General features: G+C 33.0%; 1 protein-coding gene across 1 annotated transcript in view; it reads right to left on the bottom strand.

Moving 5' to 3' along the window:
• LOC149911248 (uncharacterized) overlaps nt 1–23,282 on the bottom strand; it is a 99,276-nt gene that overhangs the window by 29,417 nt on the left and 46,577 nt on the right. The window contains exons 3-5 of the mRNA XM_090113645.1: nt 5,920–5,982; nt 4,216–4,352; nt 1,869–2,047 (exon numbers count right to left, since the gene is read on the bottom strand). Of these exons, the coding sequence (XP_089969771.1) occupies nt 1,869–2,047; nt 4,216–4,352; nt 5,920–5,982 (379 nt within the window). The remainder of the gene's footprint in view (nt 1–1,868; nt 2,048–4,215; nt 4,353–5,919; nt 5,983–23,282) is intronic.

Here is a 23,282-nt window from a genome sequence, read left to right as displayed (position 1 = left end):
CGTTTCCGTCCAGAGTATTCTGGGCAAAAGGAGACCGTCTCTCCAATTCCGGAGATGAAGAATTCATATTTCACAAAATGTACATTTTAGTATATATTGGGTTTCGATATGATCTCTTTTATAAATATTTAAGGTATTCGATGTAAGAGTATCATAAATCGAGAAGGTAAATAGCTCCACAGAGAACCTAGTTACTAACAATGCAAAATTAAAGCAAGATCTAAGTAAGATACAACGCTCAATTACTTGTAGAAGAAACTGTAAACATACACAAGTTAATGTTTATACAGTCTAGCCACGGGAAAAAATCACTACAATTTATTTCCCCCGCTATATTTCACTGAAGCACAAAAGAAACAACGCTGTGCAACCTCTCCCCGGCTGGCGGCCAATTAGTTCGATCAAGCAAATCACAGCAAATACAATGGAGTTGACTCAATTAAACGCTGCTCATTTCCGATACGTTGTATGTTCATAACACTCGTTTAATAACAACATATTGGAAAAATCCCGAACAATTACTGTCCTTGACCATGCACGATTCAATATTGCTCAAATGAAAAGTTTCCGCTGAAAGAACTGTTTCAACATTCATTCCGTTTTCAGGAAAAAATTCATTCATCAATTATTATTTTTGTTGGATAGTGCCTCGACCGTTTAAATATAAACGAGTAACAATTCTTTGTAATAATATTTTTGAATGTTTTATTGTGCATAAAGACCGATATATTTTATATCAACATCAACATAGTGTCACATCTATTCAGAACTTCAATACGAGTCAAGATTCATACAATGAGTCGGTCGCGTAATATTAAAGTCAAAGCCTAACTAATTACTATTCGGGAAACTTTAGCTGTGCCTTTATCTTTTTATCATAGTACAAATATAGATTTAATATAAATATTTTGCAGTAGAAAAATAAACTTAAAACCAAGAATAGATTTTAATTTTTTTATGAGAATTATTTTTTCATAAATAAATAAAAAAGAAGATAAAAATATTGAAAGAAAACTTATTCGTCGCTTGATTTAGCCAAAGCCTTGTTATTACAAACTCAATCTATTTATAGGCGAGTAATCGAGTACTGTATTAAAAAAGATATTTTTAGCGTACTATTTCCGTTAGTCTGATATGATTATTAAAATAATATTCTATTATAGGGAAACCACGAATTCAATTTAGAGTCACATATTAATAATTTTCTAACGTTATGTTTAACAATAACATGGTATTTGTATTTTAAAATATAATATTTAGCGGATAATTTATAGTATTAAATTATATTTTATTTATAGTCATATCTTTGCTTGCATCATAAAATTAACCCACTGCCTAAATTTCATGAAAATAGCTGCAGCGGTTTTAGCGCGGCGTTGATAAATCAGTTCAGTCAGGACCCATGTGTATGAATAATGTATATAACATATTGCTCAGTTATCTGGGTTTGCAACTTTGCAATTATAAGCAAGCAATTAAAGTTGCAATGCAAGTTTTACGGGACGATAAAGTAGACACGTACCGGCGAGAGCGAAGGAACTAGAACTTCGCTTCGACTTAAACATTATTCCAGAGTTGAATCTGTAACTCGGATTGAGTTAATATTGCCAACTTAACTTATATAAAGTTGGCACATGGGACGTATGTACATAACTTTGCTATTTCTTCTGCGCGAGCGAGCGTGAACAGTGTTGGGGTTTAGTGATACCAAATACGCTGAGTTTATTGGAGATATCGACATCGAGCTATGAATACCGTCGTGTTAAGTTGTTGAGCCGTCTCTGTTTACCCGACTCCGAGGGAAGCAATAACAATATATTGGTTTGATATCGGTCAATTCGAAGCTGGCAATGTGAGCTAATACTCACCGGTGTGCGGCGGTCGTGTTGTCCTTCTGCGTCGTCTCGTCCATTGTTTGCGTTTGTTCCGTTGCGGTCTTCTGTTTGTCTTCCTCCTCTTGTTCCTTGGCTCGTTCCACAAATCGCACCGACCTTGGTGTGACGGAGCCGTCTTCGTCGCTCGCTGTTGTTGACCGTTGGTCATCGTTCTGAGAACATAGTTTTTTTTTAGCATAATGTAAGAACTTTATTGACAATATGTATGCTGAAAGTATTGTGTAGGTATCGTGTATACTTCAGTGCTACGCATAACTTAGTAACGCAAATGTATAGTAGCAATAGTTAGATAATAACATTATAGGGAAATTTGTTTAATACGTAGAATTAGTACGTATTAACTCTTACTAGTTAGTTTCCTTTGAAACCTTTCATAATAATAAGCTGAGTTCATGTAAAATATGACGTTGAAATTGCATAATATTCAGAAATTATCTTGACTTGTTAGCAAGTTTGATCAGAGTTTGCTGTATGTTGTGTGTTATGTCACGTAACGATGTATACGGAATAATAAAATATTTCTTATTGTAGAGACAAGCAAATATGACAATACGTACATATACAATTTAACGATGATGGGCTTGAGATAGAAGACAAATATTTTGAGGATATCTACATTTATATAAAGCGTTTGTTTTATTATAAATCAGATTTGTATAAACATAAGTTTGTTGGTATTTGCACGACATCTTGCTATTTGAATGAAACAGAGTTTAGAAATACGCACACACTGTCTGCGTCAGTTATAGTGTTAATGTGTGCGTTTTTAAATCCATACTAATATTATACTTAAATGCGAAAGTAACTCTGTCTGTCTGTCTGTTACTCAATCACGCCTAAACTACTGAACCAATTTGCATGAAATTTGGTATGGAGATATTTTGATACCCGAGAAATTACATAGGCTACTTTTTATCCCGGGAAATAGGATAGGTTTTATCCCGGAAATCCCACGGGAAGGGGAACTATGCGGGTTTTTCTTTGACTGCGCGGGCGAAGCTGCGGGTGGAAAGCTAGTTTAAGCATATTGCTTTTTTCTTGAACATCTTTGAACCGCAATATATATTTAGAAATTTTTATTTTTAACTCATATGAATAAAATAATCATCACAAAAAAACTTAACAAGCTTGAAGCTAATTCATTAAGCTATGACATTTTTCATTGTAAATACACTTCTTTTCTTATAAAATAATAGTTTATTACTTTATAATTTTATAATGACTAGGTACGCAAGAGGTCACTCGCAACGCGGTTAAGAAGGCTAATCTGCTAATTTTAATACCCTGCATACAATAAGAGCGGCTCAGTAGGTCGTCAACTCTTGTTCTATAGACATAGCGCGTATAATCCATGCGAGATCTAAAGAAACTTTAAGTAACCTAAAACGTGAGTTCAACGAAGCTTTATAGGACACCTTTGAAATATACAAAATTTAAAAATGTTCTATGCGAACGAATGAAAAATACGAAAGAATTTTGCCTTTAGCATCTGAGAAACAGATTTGAAGTCACAGAATCAGAATTCAAAAGCGAAAAATATCCTTCGGAATATCGGTATCCCACAGTTGCCTTAGAGTCTATCCACAATTGTATTATTGTACACAGAAATATGATATCTCATTCTTATTCAAAGGAACGAGAAGTTTGATAAAATATACAATTGCAGCCATAAAACGTGTATTGCGGTTTTATATCTTGCATATTCGAAGTCGATGTGAAAACATTTTATACGCACATTACAAAAATGTAGAGGCTAGAAAAATGTAGGTAGAATTTTATTGAATCGCGGGGCAGAATTTATACTCGCATCTTCGTATCGACGTCTAAACCAATTTAGCCACTTACGTCGCTTCATTCAACCGATCTGCCACTTTACAGGTGTAGCTTGGCATTTTAACATCAAAACAGATTTGTTCAATCGTTTGTGAGAGATAAATCCATACTAATATTATAAATGCGAAAGTAACTCTGTCTGTCTGTCTGTTACTCAATCACGCCTAAACTACTGAACCAATTTGCATGAAATTTGGTATAGAGATATTTTGATACCCGAGAAAGGACATAGGATAGGTTTTATTCCGGAAATCCTACGGGAACGGGTTTTTCTTTGAAAACGCGGGCGAAGCCGCGGGCGGAAAGCTAGTAGAACTATAATTTATAAAAATACATAATATACTAATAGCATGGAAAATACAATACAAGCAAAAGCCCAGAATCGACTCGACTGGAAATAGTTTACTGAGGCCCTATGCTTCTCGAGGAGTTAAAGGAACAATCATCATCAATAGCATGGAAGGAGTTATAAAATAGTGGTAATTACCTGTTCACTGCTATCTTTATCGTTGTCCAAAGATTTCCACAATCTGCCGCCCTTCAGGATGCCGGCACGTCGTTGACGTAAAGGCGAGCTCTCTGACGATATTCGACCTTCCGTGTCACCTGTGTCGCTCTCTTCACCTGGTATCGACATAAAAACAATATTATTTAAAACAATCAACTTATAAAGAAAATATATCTTAAGTATGTTTAATGATACAATATATTATTTTGCTGACTATGTGATTAATTACTGTTTATTAAACAATTACTTATTACACCCGTGTAACCAGGTAATGATCTAATTAATGAAGAAACAATATTGGAGCAAATATTTTTCTATATATTCGCCCGAAAATGATATCAAATAATAATTTATTTATGAAGGTCTTTAGGTAATAATTTTATATTATAGCTTTATCAGAAATACAATAGTAATGGGAATAATGCACATGTATTATTCTAAGTAAAAGCTGTGTTAATGAAAACCAAGATGACAAAAAATTCAAATTTTAAAGTGTTTTACAATCAATCTTTGTTCAGGAATGATTACTCTATTTGTTTCAGCCTATTCAAAACATTCTTTATAGCTCTCAATATGTTCGTAACACATCCAATAACAAAGAAACTATTGCTAACTTTATTACAACAGTTGCTCGTACAACGGTTCTATTTAAAATGGAAAAACATTTCTATTTTTATGCGAAAAATTCCTGGATTTATAAATATGTGGAAATGTCGAAGATCTTTACGCTATTTACTGGAAGAACCCTCTCATATCTACACCCGTCTGGGCCGACAGCAGCTTTAAATGTAATAATCTGAGGGCTTCTCAGGGAGACATCAGACGGCTGTCTGGGGCTTATGAGAAATGAAAATATTACAATATTATGGTTTTCATTTGGCACCGCTTAAATTTGAACCCAAATATTCAAAGGCAAGTAAATAAAGTCAAAGGTTACTTTAAATAAGACGAGCTGCATAGTTATTACAATATCTCATGGAAAATATATTGGAGAAAGTCGCACATGCTCGCATACAGCCAAGCCGCTCGGACATAATGCAATTATCTACTATATTTAATTATATTCTAATAGATACTAGCTCGTTATTATTCAATCTTCAAATGGAAGGACACAATCTAGTTAATTTAAGACTAAAAATAGAACGAAGCATTAGTAATATTAAAGCCTCGTAGATGTGCATCTAGATAATTAAGTAGACATTCATTAGTTAAGACTTTGCGTGGGTAGACTAGACATTAGTGCATTACTAAACACCTGGTAATGTGTGACAGAGAAAACAAAGAGGAGGGTGGGTTACCGCAAACTTTTAGGTGGAAATATTATTTATATTATAGACCTTAAAAAAAGGTATTTAATTTACATGTTGAATGATTATTGTATTAATGGTGCAGGGTAATCTATTGCAACCGCGACGTGGTTCGCTGCGACCTGCGAATGGTAATGTTCTGTGTATTTTAATTGAGTTTTAACCACACTGTTAGATGTTAAATTCATTTTGCATACTTTATTAATCCCGATGTGTTAATATGAGGGATTAAAAAACATTTTTAAATCACGGTTTTATAAACACAATCCAATACAATAGCTTTGTTTTACCACTGCGGATAATTGAAATGTGAAATACGTAACATAGACATTTATATCGCAAATTCTGTTTGTTGATGTAAAAATAAAATACTGACTCGTTAGTGGCGCCGTCGGCAACTCGGCTCTGATCTCCTCGATGCATATATCTGGGGGACAATCTGTAACAAACAAAAATATAAAAATTTGTTGCGCAAATAAACACCCAGTTATACATTCCTGACTTGTATGAACGACTCGCAATAACATCAAATTAGTGTCACTACTATTTTACCACTAGTTTGATTTTACTTATATATTTGGCAATCGTATTAGGGGGTATTATTCGGTTATTGTAGTTTAAGAATTGTAGAATACGATGCAGAATAAAATTCAATTTTCATAATGTATTCGTTAACAATAGATAAGATTTTGCGCGAAGTGACGCCGCGACCATTAGTTAAATTGTATGCAAAATAAATTCGATTCTACGACCTGATTTTTAGTAGCGGAATTTCCGACAACTCGCGACAATCGGCACTACCGCGCGGCGCTTATGTAAACCTCTATCAGTCAACTGGGACTTCGCGTAAATATACAATGCGGCAAACTCAAAATATCATCAAAAATCGTGTTTTAAGATACACAAGAGAAATATAAACATTGTCATAATTAAAAAAGCCATTCCATGTGAAATGTGTCACATGGAACAGAGTGGCCCAAGAAAGACATGAGTGGAAACGGTTGGAGGAGGCCTTTGTCGACTGGCAAACAGATCTACAAAAAATAAGCAAAATTCAAATAAGAGACTAGATTAACGTTTACATTAGATTTTAAGTTTTATTTGTATTAGAATCATATTATAATAATTGTAATGTGGATCTGAATAAAAGGCTTTTTATTTTTTTTTTAATTAAAAAAGCGTATGTTCCGTTTAACTTCATTTCGTTGAAAAATATGGTAATTGTTCGAGCGCAAAGTAAAGATAAGTTGAGTAAAGTTGTGAAACCAGCTGTTACCCTGCAACAGAATGCACTGCTAAAATAATGATGGAAGTGTAAAAATTTTCCGCAACATTTGAGGCTATACAACATGTATCCATCATTCTTCAGACTGCGCAAAATAGGAAACATTTTCCAGTGACATCACGGAATAAATAATGGTTATATAGATGCAGTGCAATTCTCGACATGAGCGATACAACATTGGAAATGATGTTCCTATTACTCTTCCTGCATTCTATATGTAAGGGAAATTTTCCGTGAAACAATTTCACGTGTGAAAAGAAATAAATACTAAGCGAGTGGTTCGTGCATTTTGCCACAGTGAACGAGATACGAGTAAAAAGTCTGTGGGACCAGTTTGAATGCAATTTGTCTTATAGGAAAGAACTCACATATTATTTTAATGGACTTCGTACGTTTTTTCCTTTTATATTTACTTATTTTGCATTTTACTTTACACGGAAGATAAAAAGCTTCATTTTCACTAAATTAAACGGATTAAAGAGAAAATAATGTAAAATTGTGCGACAAATAAGAAGTGCATTTTATTTCACATGTTTTCAAGGTAAGTACAGTTCTTCCCATTTTACTTTTGTGCAATAATAAAACGATACAATTTGTCAACATTAGGTTAATGGTTAATTATTAACATATTAGACTTTATTTAATAACATACCAAATAATTACACAATAGTGGATAATTGTAAACGCAACCAAAATCCACGTGTCAAATAAAATTGCTTTAGTGTTAAATCAGAAGCAAACATACTGAAATCCTCTTTAACAAAGGGATAATATATTGTTTGCAATTATTTGGTTAATAGCGGCTCACGCATTATACGTTCAATCCGTTGATTGCAAACTGTAAACAAAGTTTTATTCAACAAATAAATTTCAATCAGTGTGACCTGAGTTTAAAAATAAAAATGCATATTACAATTTCCTTACTATAAAAAGATTTTATAATTAGATGAAATTGTCCGCTTTCTTCTTTGCGATATATTTACGTCATACTAATTTTTTATTAAAAAATTCCTTTCTTCGTTATTACCCCGTTTAATGAGTGATATTCTCATATATGAAAGAGAGTAAGGTTAATTATAACCAGCGCTTGAGCGTCTGTGCAATTTGTTGGTTATCACTGTGTCAGCCAATTAACTTTTGTTCCGTACAAAATATAATTTCATATTTACATATTAATAATTGTAATTAATATCTTCTGTCTCTGTACAATCCATAATGTTATCAAACTCAATCTCTACGTATTACAAAATTACGTATTGATACTCTTGTTTTACAGTTCCAAATAACATCGATTTTAACTAAGTAGGTACTCAGTCTCAGTGCTAAACTAAAGCATTACTAGCTTTACTAAAAACATTTATCTTCTACGAGACTCAAAAAAGTTAAAGATAAAGTAAAGAAACTCCTCCGACAAAAAAGCTGGGCTAATTTTTCAATGAATATTCGGAACATTTTCGGTGTGAAAATATGTTGCTAACTATTTTACCCCAAAATTGTTTTGAAATAACTTACATAACAAACAACGCTTGCCGGGTCAGCGATTAAATAATATTTAAAATCTCTTGGTTATGAAACATTATGTTTTATCTGTAGAAGACATGTATGTATGCCTCTGGCTTTCTAACAAAACTAGGAAACTCTCGTGTGGAATGTGTATTATTTTAACTACGCGATACAAATGCAGATACGCTACGTTGAAAAAAAATTGTCTTGAGAATACGTACCAATATAAAAACTGTTTACAATGCGATTTGAAATATATTTTACACTATAATATAATTTCGATACACCAGTAAATTAAAAAAAAATCAAACCTCTAATACATAAGTATTTCGACTGCAATCATCATTGAAATAAAAGCTTTAAGTTTAGGCATTTTGCCAAGCGGCGTATCGACCCATCGCAATGTTTGTTGAAACTTCATATCAACAGAAAGGCGTGAATTAGCAATAAACCAATATAGCTGTTTTATTGAACGTCAATTCCCCTCAACAATAGTGAGCCGTGAGCGAACGGTTTCCGGGAATAAACCCGATATTCCTTCGTCATTTTGGAGAGCATGGAGTGGAATCATTTTGTCTCAAACGGCTATAAACCAAATATTGAGATTCGCATGGAATATAACCTTTAATTGGATGTTATTCTCATGCACAATATAATTTTGATGTTACTTACCTACATCATTCTGAATAAATAGTATCATTTAAATGCTCAAAAAATGGGTGCACTGTAAATAAAAACCTAGTTAAGAAGATTCAACCTTTTTATATACGGTATTTTAATCGGATTTTAAAGTATATTGGGGCGTAATTAACTTACTATATAAATGAAAAATGCAAATTTTCGTCGGTTCCCAATATAATTAACGCTGTTTATCTTGCGTATTATAATTTACTGTATGGTAATTAATGGATAGTCTGGCTCTTCAGCAAATTACAAAATATTGTTAAAATCCCGATAACTAATTATTATTGTATTTTTAAAACGATTGCTTGTATACTGCAACGGAGTTAAATTACAGTGCATAATAATTAGACTGTACTAGGTATATTTAATAATTGAAGTGGGTGGTTGTTTCATGTTTTGTATAAAACCTCGATCGTGGACGGGAATTATTTATTTATGTAATACGACTTATACAAATACATTTTCTCGTTTTTTTGAATTCCTATACAACGATAGGCGATTTTCTTTTGCCAGGACTAGCACTCTTAATGTTCAAAGTTTTCATTGAAAATTCTTTAATAGACCCCTTCTAAAATGTAAAAACACCTAGCCTTACGTAATTAGTTAAAGATGATGTTAATAAACGAAAAAAAATGAAATCATTTTATTTGTTTATTTTTCAGGAACGCTGAAAAGTGGATGTTTCAACAGAGGAACGATGGATTTGGAGACTTAAACCATGAAACATGAAGCATTTGTTTTGTACAAACTTAAATATATTCATATGTTTATGAATAATATTTAGAAAGATTAAAGTTATCGATTGATTTATTACGGCCATGACCCAACTTCCAGAAACATAAATGAGTGTTCTAGTACCACAAGTCCCATTGGAATATGTGCGAGGTTAAAGTTCGTTAAACCGTCAAGCATTTTAAATAGTTAATGTAATTGAATGACATCAATGAATCAGTTAACGAATGACATCCCTTGACGTATCGGTCAATACAAATTGAACGAACTAAATAAATTATTTGGCTTTATTTAGTGTTGCAATGAAACTTTTCAGTACTTTAACCGTTTAATAAGATTACTAATGATGTTTTGAAACTAGTTAAAGAGAAATTTGCAATGCAGAAAGTACTCAAGCTTGTAATAGCTTAAAGCGACTTACGACTAAGTTATTACTTCTATAACTTACGGGCTACCTGTTATCCGCGCGGATAACACATAAAGGTCGCGTTAATTAAGTTTTCTGTGATAATAATTGCACCGAGAGTCACACGAGCGTGGATTTCCTAATGGAAGTTTAATATGCTTCGACAAGATGTCACACCGGGAAACTACGTGACTTTGTGTACAGGGAAATTAGAAATCACTATTTTCCTTTGAAATTAAACTACCTTGACGTGAAAGTAATTAATTGTTTTAAACTCTAAGGAATGAAAAACAAAAGTTCAATTAGTTATAGCAAATATTTAATATGTATGTTATTGAATCACCCACAAAAAAAACTAGTAAACAATGGAACAAAATAAATAAGTCTACCAACCAACCTATTTAAATAAACGGTAGGTACATAGAAAACATTAAAACCAGTTGATTACATTTCTAATTAACCTTAGTCACAGCGCATGCCCTAGCTCGTATTATACAACGAAAGGAAGGGTAGAGCCAGCACGTAGCTCCCTAGAGACTGGTGTTAGACCGATGAATCTCGACTTCTAGTTTCTCCAAGGTACCTATCAACTATCTCAACGCTGAAAGGACCTTCCCTTGAATGAACCCGTAATAAAGCCAGTACGAGACGATAAAATGGAAAAAAAATGAATGGAGATAAAAAAGCATTTCCATTACAAGTACGCTATAGTCTGATAAACGTGTTTTATTCAGCGTATGCTGCAATGAAACTCGCAGTTTAATATTCTGTCTCCGTTTTGCGAAAAATATTTAGGTGCGATGAATTTGATGATGAATGAATTTCGTAGGGGACTTTGAACTAATTAGGTGCTGTGTTTGCATTTTTGCGAGCTTGTGTCTACATATTTATGATCTTGTGTGATTTCTAGGTCTCTATAGAACGTATGAAATGTTTTTTCTTAGAAGTACGGATTGTGTATTATGCATTTTATTAATATAATTCAAAACAATATAAGTACATATAACAATAACGCAATACTAAGCGATTCTGTAATATAAGTTTGCTACTTTATAAACAAAGCTCTTATTAAATACGTAACTAATAATTCAATCATTTCATAGTTTACTACAGAATAGAATTCCTTTGAAAAAATAATATCCACATTTTTAATCCACAGCATACCTGACGCCTGCAGAGCGGTAACAGTTTTTTATTATAACTTGTTTGTGTAAAATTCCCAACGACTGATGTCTGATAACACTCTGAAAAATGATTGAGTATATGGAACAGATCGAATAAATAACGGCTACAAGAATATGGAAAATATTTTTTCTTTTACATTTAATTGGCTTCTAATATAAACATGATTATTTTAAGATTTTTTTCCATTTCATCGGATAAATTAGGTATGTACGTTTATTTATTTATTTACGAACGAAATATATTCTATATTTTATTTACACATTGATACATAATTGAGTGGGTAATCGAGAGGTAATCGGCTGTAAAAATATTGTTTTCTGTTTATTTACGATAATGTTTCATGAAATGGAATACTAAGAATCACAATTTTCCTTTTACGATAATATCTGTACAATTATAAGATATTATCATGAATTACTATTATTTTCGGGACGTAGGTAGGCACAGTAAAGATAGCACTCCCTCGGTCGTCTTTAAGTATACTTTTCGAAATATAATATCAAGCACAAAAATTTGCTACTATGTCAATATTATCTCGTTACTATATCCAATGTAGTCGGCGAATCATTTGAGTGAGCCTTTCTGTAGATTGAGTTATACCTGGCCGTTGAAATGTATTATTGTTAGTTTAAATATCAAATTTGATGAAAGTGTAGTGTAAATTGCATAAGAAAGATGATTTATAAGATGATGTAAATTGGAGCTACATCTGCCATCAAACTGTTTTACAGTTTGGCAGTTAAGTTATTATGTATGTGTTTTTTGTACTGAAATGAAAAATAAAAAAATTAAAATATAATTTTAAATGTTAGTTTAACTTCTATCAATTTTATCGCCCAATACGAAAGTTCATATATTCCATCACTACGCCTAACTCAAATGTTTTAAGCCACCTTATTATCATCGCATATTTCTATTCAATAAAATGCCTAACCATCCACGTGCAAAGCACCGCGATTGTAACAACACTATTGAGTAATTTCCTAAGCTCTTACCGCATCATTAATCCAGTCCGACCGCGTTTCCTCTGGTTACAGGACTGAGATAACCTAGGTTGAGGTATCCGACAGCTCCTGCATAACAAGTCCAATGGTTCCGTCTTACGATTGTATTTATAATGCTAGATTTTCTGCGTTCTATTGACGTGACCTTGCGTATAACGTGTATGGCTTCGCGGTGATATGATGCGGCAGTATCGTCATAACCTACTTAAAATTGGGTTGTTCCTAGCTGTATAAATTGTCATAAATCTTTATACCCTAATCACTTCACTTAACCCAATCCCTTGAAATTCCACCGAAATTATGACTAAAGTAATACAAGCTTAATTTCATTATGCCTTCATTTCATCTCTTCAAAACTTAAGAAGTTCTCTAACTAGGTTAATGAAATTATCAGTAATGAAATAAAGACCAAAAATGTTATTACTTTTTGTCCTATAATCAAGACGTCTCAGTCTTCATTATGTAACTATAAATTAACCTCTCCTTTTTGCGATCCTCTACATTCCTAAAATTAATTATTTCTTTAATTAACACTAAGAAGTTTGATTCTCATATAAGTTTTATATTTGGCCTTCGTATGTAATATACGATCATGTGGCCAATTTTGTTATGCATTGAAGCTGAAGATACCTTTCCTCTGCTATTATGTTTCATTTTAAACGAAAATTATGTGACAAATAGACCTTTATCTTAAAGAAAGATTTATGTTCTAGGCTGCTCAAATCGAATCTCTTGTTACGTATCTTGATAAATGTACCCATTGTGTAAAGGTACGAATTCAAAAAACCTTTCACAATTTTTGCCACATCTTCTATCTTATTTTATGAATCAAATCCCTTTCCTAACATTGATAAAATAATATTAAATCACAAAAGAGGCTTTTACTTCGAATGCATTTGGGTTTATTTTAAGTAAGCTCATAATGGGTAACGTAATGGAAATTCTCTATTCAAATATACCAGCCAATTTTAATGGAAAATTTAACCCATCTGTTCATTTGTCCAACATTCATAATAAACTTAGTTCATAATTCTGTTTTGAACTTAAAATTTTGTATTTGTTAAAAATTATAGGTACTTACATTACACTCAATAACGGATCACTTTTTAATTAATTAAATTTTTACGTAGGTATTTGCATCAAATATTAAAAATTGAAACATATACAAAAATCAAATCAAAAAGCTCTTTATTCAATACATTTGAAAGTAACTAACTAAGTAGCAGTTACAAAACAAATGATAACATTTTTGAAATACTTATTATCGTTAATGTATAACGAATCATTCGTTACAAATTCGATTCATAAATCGAATTACGTCTACCTGTCAATTTAACCATATGATTATTTCAAATTTCAAACACGCAAGTAAAAAATCATATTTAAAAACTGCACTATCCAAAATGCATTCCATAACCGCAATTTCGAATAGCGTCAACCATATTCTCGACGAGGTTAATTTCGTGCAATAGAGTATTGTGAATCTCAATATGTCGATTTCCGCAGGGTAAATAGATAATAATTGCTGCTACACCGAGCTATTACCGGGTGACAGCCGACGGTTGACACGGTCACCCCGACTTTGTAGCGTCAATCACTGCTTCGCATCAATGCCTAAGGTCAGATGCAGACTGGAATTAATTTCCAATGCGGCTACTTCGAGCAATTGTGACGTGAGTGGTGAGCGTTTGCCACTATTGTGTCAAGCCAATTAATGTGTTTCCGTACTTTGATTGATATTTTGACTTCTGAATATACGTTTGCTTTTAAGTAAAAAAACTTTTTTTTTCTAATTATGTATTCTGTAATAATCTTCGAACTAAAAGCCTATGCGACTAAACTCTCATTAATGCTAAAAAAGAATGTTCGTTTGAATCGAAAATAAAACATTGTTACATTAGACCAAAACACTTTAATTTATAAACGTAGTAGGTGATGTTGTACTAAGCCGGAGCCAACCTAGTTCTTTTCTATCGAACGATTGCATGAGACACAAATAGTGCGGGAAAAACATTTTCCATTTGTACACCGCTATACATTCGAGTTGTTAGTTTAAAATGTTTAGCTGTTGTATACAGTGGATATTTAGACGTTATAGTATATAATAAATATGTATATATTTAACTAGCGGTCCGCCCCGGCTTCGCCCGTGGTACATGTTTACGTTTTCTCTACATAAGAACCATCCTCGTACTTCCAGGAATATAATAAAAAAAGAATTATCGAAATCGGTTCAGCCGTTCTCGAGTTATGCGCTTACCAACACATTTTGCGATTCATTTTTATATATAAGAAGAAGATTATAGTATATAATCGTGAAAACGACATAGATCTTCGATTCGAATAATTCACAAGTCGAATGAGGTAATACACCGAGCGCTGGATGCTTATTAAGCAACAATAGCTGATGTCAGATAGGAACATTAATTATATTGATTTTAATGAATATTGAAAGCACGCTCCTAGATTAAACTCATAATTCATATTGGTATTTAAATCTAAACGTAATTGAGTCAAATTCTAATGAATTTAATTTATATTTACCTAATAATCAGTTTATCAATGTTTTGTGATAATATTATGCTTGCATATATTATGCTTTAAAATTTCTTGTGAACCAATATAAGGCAAAGTGTCGAGCACACGTGTTCGCGGCACATACGCTCTTTTTTTGTATTATATTTTTATAAAAAAATAATCAATCATCCTTCATCCTTAATTGCACTCCCTTTTGAATCCAATAAAACGTGATAGGATTAATTTTTGAAGCTCTTAAATGTCAATCATTTAAAAGCCTCAAATAAAATCGTACAATAAAAAACGATAAAAAATCTCGATGTCAGAACCAGCTAGCGTAACTCAGCAATAATCCGTTCACGAAAAAAAATCCTGTTGCAATCAGTAGACATTTATACGTTCTATCCTATCCTACTAATATTATAAATGCGAAAGTTTGTGAGTGTGTGTGTGTGTTTATTACTCTTTCACGCAAATTCTAATGAACCGATTACAATGAAATTTAGCACACATATAGAGGGTAACTTGGATTAACACATAGGATAGGTTTTTCCCGGAAATCCCACGCAAACGGGAACTATGCAAGTTTTCCTTCGAAAACGCGGCCGAAGCCGCAGGCGGAAAACTAGTATAAAATAAAATTTTAATATATAAAACGATACAAAATTATCAGGAACTCGTTTTCAGTGACGAATTTTATTTAAAGAGATCTATTATTCACAAATATGCATGGATATTTCACAAGCAATTTATTTTAATTCATTCTCCGTTGTGTGTTCAGATCCCATTGTTCATAATTAAAGACGAATATACGAACGAATATCTGCATTTTGTATTGTTAAATACAAATATGAATTCCGGTAAAATGATAAATCTTACAAATTCCTGTAAAGCGATAAATTTGAAACGACATACAATTTAACATATTGTGAACATCTCATACCATGCAAGTCCTTAACTACTCGTAATTTTGTTTAATTCCGTAGTATGAGTAATTGAAGTATTCAAATGAATGCATCGCTCTTGAAGTGGCCAGTAATTCAAGCGTTCATGCAGATTGCATTATTCATGATTCGCGACATGAGACCTAATCGAGTTTTATAATTTCAGCGCATGTCAAGTGTTCGTGGAACGGGAGCTTGTGAATGCGCGTGCTGTCGGGATGTAACTAATATAGCGCGTCACGCGACTCAACGGAAACTCATTTATAACTAGCGCTCCGTTCTCGATTTGCCTCATTCATAGAATTATACGAACCAATGTCGATAGAACTACGTGTTGTTTAGCAGTACTCCTGTCACGGAGACCAGTAATACCGGGACTTATAGAGCCTTAATTAAACTAACGTTTCTCAGAAATTAAACATATTGCAGCGGGTTGGAATCGCAATTAATTAATTAGTTATTTAAACTTGCATTTTACAGTGAGCGTGATCGCAAATACACTGATTGCAATTTTATTTTAACTCAGGATCGGCAATTGATTTTCAAATTTTTGTAAATAAAAATAATTCATAGAAATCGTGAGGATTTCTAAAACAATATGCGTTCCGCATTTTTATATTTGCTATAATATACGGACTGCTAACTGTATCTGAGATTATTATTATTTTGTGTAATAACCATGGCACGTACAAGTACGACACAAAAGGGAACGATGTTATTAACAGTGCGGCTGATCACGTATAGTGTTAAATATTCATGCTTCATACAAACGGGGAACTGCTATTAACAAACTTATTAAAAAGTGAACAGAGAAGATAGTAGGTTCACATGATTTTCAAAATGTTAATTGCATCATATTACACGCTAAGGGTAATTATGGTATTAATCGAGTTAACTTAAAATTAACGGCTCTGTTTACCCCATTATTTTTTCATTACTCTTTATTATCGATGATATTCAATATACGATAATCAAGTTACAGCATTTAATTTAAAAAAAAACTCATGTGCTGTTTATTTAACTTCTTTTTTATTATATAAAATTGATTGGTTACAATAAATAACCGTTTCTCAGGATTTTGAAAGTTTGAATATATAGGTATTGTGTTACGAAAACTGAGTTTCCTAAAATAATAGACGGTTGGTTTATCTTCTAGTTAAACGCGGGTAATATCAGGTTGCATTCAAGATGAAAGTTTTGTTACGTGCACTTACTGTTACTTAATCTAGCTCGTTAATCATCGTGAGTTATTAAGCCTTTAAATTTTAGGCAAAATTTACGTAATTTTACCCTAGAATTGTTTATAATAAAAAAAATAAGAGACAATTCATTCGCAGATTAACATCATTATAAATTAAAATCTATCAATAGCGATAAAATCTATTTATATAGCTAAACAAAACAATAGTGTGCGTCCACACTGAATGCGCGGTGGCGGCGGCCTAGGCGGGCGCGACGAGCGGGCGCTCGCGGTGGCCACACCGACGCGCGAGCTCAAGTAGCGGTTCGACGTTTTTCGGGTGTTGCAAACTTTGGACGATTTGCTATTTTTTACTGGACAGTCCGATTTTGAGATGAGATCATTATAGAAGTTGTACACGAAATAAATAAAACAGAGGAATAACGGGTGAATCTTATATGAAGAATTGAGATTATACCCTACAAAATTACTGTGGTGTATATAAGTGTTTCAGATTGAATCGCACTTATAAATAAAGAAGTTTCACTTCAACAATTAATTATTTACCGCTATTTTACGAAAAACAATAAAGGATATAATATAAGAATTCGAGCGACAAGACCGAACTGGTTTGATACCCCCGCCGTCCGCGCATTGGGTCGCTTGCTGACTAGGCCCGTAGTGTGGCCAGAACGCGCGGATAGGAGAGTTTGAAAACTACGCGCGCTGGCTCGCTCATTACCGTCGCACTAGGCTTCCGCCATAGTCATTTCAATGTGGACGCAAAGGCGCGTTTCATACGTTTGATATTTCGCGCCCGCCGTCGCAACCGCGCTAGGCTCGCAGTGTGGACCTGCACATAGAAACATCGCATAAGTAAATACAATAAACACAACACTGCATAACTATTTTTATCTCCATAAAATCTAAAGCAAAGAAAATGCAGTGCGACCTCAGCAGCTACGAATAGCGTAGCTGTCTCAGGCGATTCGTAGCGGTGCTACAAATCTTGTAGCACTAATAAGGACTGTTGTAGACGCTAAATTGTATTGTATTAGCTGTTAGTAGCGCCCCTGCACAGTGACAATTATTGTTACTTAGGAATTAAGCCAATGTCAAGCCAATCAAGCTAATAGCACCTTAACAAATACTAGCATCCAACAGTGGTTAAGTTAAGACATCTTGATTAGACAAACATTAAACTGAATCGTGAATGTGCTTATAAATTAAACACATGTTAATTTATTTACTTCACAGAAAATAGTGGATTTTGGTCTTTGTTTCGATGTTATATTTTTATAAATTGGCCTTATTTAAAAGTGAAAGAAATCATGGAAATGAAATACAATCCAGTTTCTAATTTACAGTTAATAACCAACGTATTGCAATATAACATATCTATTTACGATACAAATTGGTAATATCATATTGCTAATTCAGAATATAGATTTTAACAAACGTTATGAAGTTGAAAGCTTTAGCCTCCAGCAATGTTAATGTAAACCCTAATAATAATTAATGATGCTATTATCGCACTCACGCTATTCAATACATAACAATTATTTACATGTGAATGCAAAAAGAATTATATCATCAAGTATGTACCAGTTCAGAAGTTGTAGTAGTTGAATTTCAATGCCATTAGGTTACCCCTTATTCAAATTATTACTATTCAACATAAAATAAAAAGATCATAAACGAACCAGAGAAGTTTATCCTCGTCCGGTTCATGCATTTTAAATTAGTTTCAAGAAAATTACAATATTAGCAGGTACCGTGAAAATTTATGCGAATGAATTCATTTAACAATTTACACCAATTAATAAAACCCTTCACATTTCCTACGACACTGCTGACAAGGCTCTGCATCTTGGATATAATTACGAATCGAAATTAATAATATTGCTGCTTTCCTGACATTGTCTAACTGCGTTCGTGATAATTTTATTGTATTATTCTCATTTTTGGCTTCTCATTTTTGCCCTTATTAACAAGGCATGATGAATTTCATTCATGTAAAATTATATAATTTTTTTATATAATGCATTGCTTATTGGTTTATTTTTTAATTTATTTGTTAAGTATGTATAAATTATTATTAATGATTGTTTTAATTTGTTAAAAGATATGTTTTATCACTACATATCATATTATAGCAAAGTCGGCGCTCGCGTCGTTCTGTACTTTCATTATTATTCACCAATAAATAGCGTGATACTCTACGAAGGTTTAAGTAAATAATTTGCTAAGTTTTAGAAAAAGCGGGCGAAACCACGGGCAGGAGGATAGTTAATAAAATTAAGCAAGTTATAAAGTAAAAAATAAGTCTAAAATTAGAGCTTAGAAGTGCATTTGTGTAAGAATAAAAAACCTAGTACGAGCCACGTTACTTTAACAGAAGTTTCTGATCAAACCTTTTACTGAACTGATAGAAACAATGTCGGAGTTGAAATCGAGGTGGTGAAGCGCACTGAACTCTTTTCACTGTTTCCTTTTATATAACACCAAGGCGCTTTCTAGTTTTACGAATACAATGTACGTATTTTTGTATTTGTGTCAGCGCTATTGCTTAAAAATACAATGTTTCATTAGAACATTTTTAAGTTTTTATTTTTTATTAATAAACCTAACTATCGATGAATAAATACGCCATATTTGGCGCAGATATACTATGTTAAAATCTCGTTTATTATTTCTTCACCATATCATTTATCGCGAAATAATTAGCCTTTTACCTTTTTCTATGAATGTATATATGCTTATACTCACCTTAAATTATAATAAAATATTGTACTTAATTATATAAACCCGAATCTAATTATTTTTTTTAATTAGATTCGGGTTAATATTAACAGTTCTTTCGTAATCATCTCGCCGACCCTTTGAATGGGCGTGGATAAATTTTTGCACATGGATCGAAATTCGCCCGTATATACCTTCCCCTGTCGATATACGCGCAGGTGTATCTTTTGGCGCAGCTTGAAAATTAAAAAGATTAATCCGCACCTCACCGTATAAGGATATCTTACGAAAAAAGTATTCGACGAGCAATATCATGAATCGTGAGGGTATAAGTGCCTCCCTCACACACGAGAAGATTTAGGTTACGCAAGGCCACGTACTCTTAATACCTCATTCGTAACAAAATTTATGTTCACTATTCTTACTCTCTCACGCTTATCTCTCGCAATCTCTGTAATAAAATGTAAATAACGCTGAAGTATCTTCGCGTTGAACTCTATTACCTTCAACCGATCGTGTATTCGTGATAAATTGTAAATATAGACATAATACGATTAAGTTAATAAGATTTAATTATTGGATTACAGATTAATATTAATACATTAATAAATCCTATATTAGGTACATTGTTAACCTATTGATTTTGTTTTTTATAATTATTATATAACTAGCTTTCCGCCCGCGGCTTCGCCCGCGTTTTCTAAGAAAAACCCGCATAGTTCCCGTTCCCGTGTGATTTCCGGGATAAAACCTATCCTATGTGTTAATCCAAGTTATCATATATATGTATGTGTGCTAAATTTCATTGTAATCGGTCAAATACTACTGTTGCATGAAAGAGTAACAAACACACACTTACACATCCTCACAAACTTTCGCATTTATAATATTTGTAGGATATTAGAGTTAGTTTGTAGAAGATAAAAATAACATTAAGGAATATTTATATTAATTATGTTTAATTAATAATTATAATATCACGTTAAAAACCCATACTTAATAAAAAAGAAAAGCAGTTTACGTTCTCCTTGAAAGAGCTCTTTTACCTGAGTGTCTAAGACCTAAAAACGTCGCTTTGAACACATACGAGATAATCTGTACCGAGGCATACTGGCATAGTTCTAATGACGAAAACAAAAGCCTGAAAACAGCAGTGTTCGTCCATTGAAGCGAGACCCCTGCGTCCTCGCCGCTACGCATCCTCCGGCACCGTAGCCGGAGCGCCCGCGGGGGGCGGGGGAGCCTGCGCTAACTGGCAGATGAAAATTTGTGATGGAGGAGCTTGGCATCGCGCCAGTTTCTAGTTACGCCGTTTTTTTTTCACATACAAAATATTGCGCCAGTCGAAAATATAAGGGACTATTCCTTGAGCGCTGTTTATTTGATGTTCGTATTTGTACTGTGAACACAATTTGAATGTGAAATGTGTTCAAATTTTAGCTTTACCGACGTACCCACAAGGATACTTTGGAATATAATCCCCTTTGATAACGAGCGCCTTTTTATATTATATACAAAGTTGTACATAATATGTGAACATAATATTATTGGTTATTTGATATAGACCTTAACAAGGTCAAAAGCTTACAAGAGCGAATCTTTATGAGTAGATGTTAAGTGTAAAACTTTGCTCGAGTGGTCGGTTACGAGAGAATGATTTTTTGCGACTCGATCCATTGTTTCAGAATGTGAAATTAATATAAATAAACGAATAGGTAAGTGGATGTTATTCGATGGCAGTTAATGAAAACGCTTTATTTAAAAATATCTCACTTCTGTTATAAAAAATATAACCGTAAAAGTTAACAATAGTTCTTAAGTACTTCCATTTTATTGTGCTGTAATGATCAGGGTAAACAATTTCCATTTATTCGTGACCCAGTTATCTCGGTCAAGGACAGAGACCGTCACCCAAACCGCCCTAGCCGTAAATCGTAAAACAAGGAAACATTTATGCGAGTAGGCGATCTATTCTCCGACATCAAATTTTTATGTAAATTTGATTTCACATTGTTAACGACCATTAAACCCCATACTATTATCGGCACGTACACACTCTCGTTCATAACGCATATTTGAGAAGGGATAATTATTTTGGGTGTGATGTTCAGCTCATTTATTTAATTTATTGATATATGCGCTTACGTTCACATTACGAGACTAGAATTATTACAAAGCTCTATAAATGATATTCATAAAATATTACCTTTTCCTCAGTTATTCCTTTTCATTATTGTTCAGCTACAATTTATTGAAAATATGTATATCATTTTTTATTGTGAAACCGAGATCCATCGAGATATAAGCTCTTTTCTCATAATGTGATGTTCAATTGTGAAATATCGATTCGTAGTAAAAATAGCAAAAGGTACACAAATACAAGATAAAAAGAAGAATATTGTTTTTTTTTTTTTCATTTCAATAACGTATTGTTGTAGTCGAGGAAATGAACGTCCGTTCTTTGTGATCAAAATTCTTAAAAGTTACCGTGAAATATGTCGCACTTTCTAAAGCATTAAACAAACTTTAATTAAAGCGTTGATGAGCGCTTCTATTAGTTTCGAGAACGTTTGACTGCAAGACGATGGAAAAATTAATTTCAAAATATTCTATGAAACTTGTACACTCGGCAGCAGACGGTCGAATATAACGTAGTATTACTTATTCGCTCGCTGTATCGGATACTAAAATTGATATTCCACGCTGTTCACGGTTTTGTGATTAAACGCTTGTCCGACCTGAAAGCGCGCTATATTCAGTATTCTGGGCATCATCAGCTTATCCGATACACCAATCGCATACCTATCGGGTGTGAGTAAATTTATCTCGACTGACCTCCTGCGAGCGACAAAGCTTCTAAAGCCAGCCAATAACTCGCTCTGTATTCACAATCGAATGCTTTAAATCAGTTCCACTTTTATGGCTCTTGGCTTTATAACTTTCCCGATTCCTTCCAATTTTACAACACAAATAAGTACCTAATTAAAATCTACTTTAAATCTCAAGGAAACAATTAACGAGGCGAAATGTAATAAAGATTACTAAGTCAATCGTTCTAATAATGAAATAGTCCGAGAACGTTAAACAGCTCATGCTAACGTTAAACAATCATTAAATTTGTTTAATTGGCAGCAATACCCCGACCTCATATTTCCAATAACGATACAAGTAAACAGAATTATTAGCTAATACGACTCGTTAGTTTTGTCAAATTGGATGGACCGTAAATTACGACAAACTGTTATTCACGGAGAAAGTTCATAACGAGAAAATTGGTTCAAACTACAACATACGAGTACATCCCGTTACTAACTCTCTATTGACAAAGCAAATTAATTCGCCTGGGCATAGTTTGGAAAACTTTAATACAAAATTTAACAATAAAAATTGAATATAAATGATCAATTTTTTATTGTTTAGCAGCACATCACTGACAATAATTTATTTTTTACAAATATACAGAAAATATTTTCTTCTCCTTATACAGTACAATAATCGGAAGGAAAGATTCGATAAAATATGTATTATGCAATAGAGTATAATTTATTACAGCGAAA

Source organism: Colias eurytheme, chromosome 1, assembly GCF_061535395.1.
Source record: "Colias eurytheme isolate Ceu_HAF_F1 chromosome 1, ilColEury1 Martin Lab GWU primary, whole genome shotgun sequence".
Classification (NCBI taxonomy): Eukaryota; Metazoa; Arthropoda; class Insecta; order Lepidoptera; family Pieridae; genus Colias; species Colias eurytheme.
This window is presented reverse-complemented; position numbering and strand designations above follow the sequence as displayed.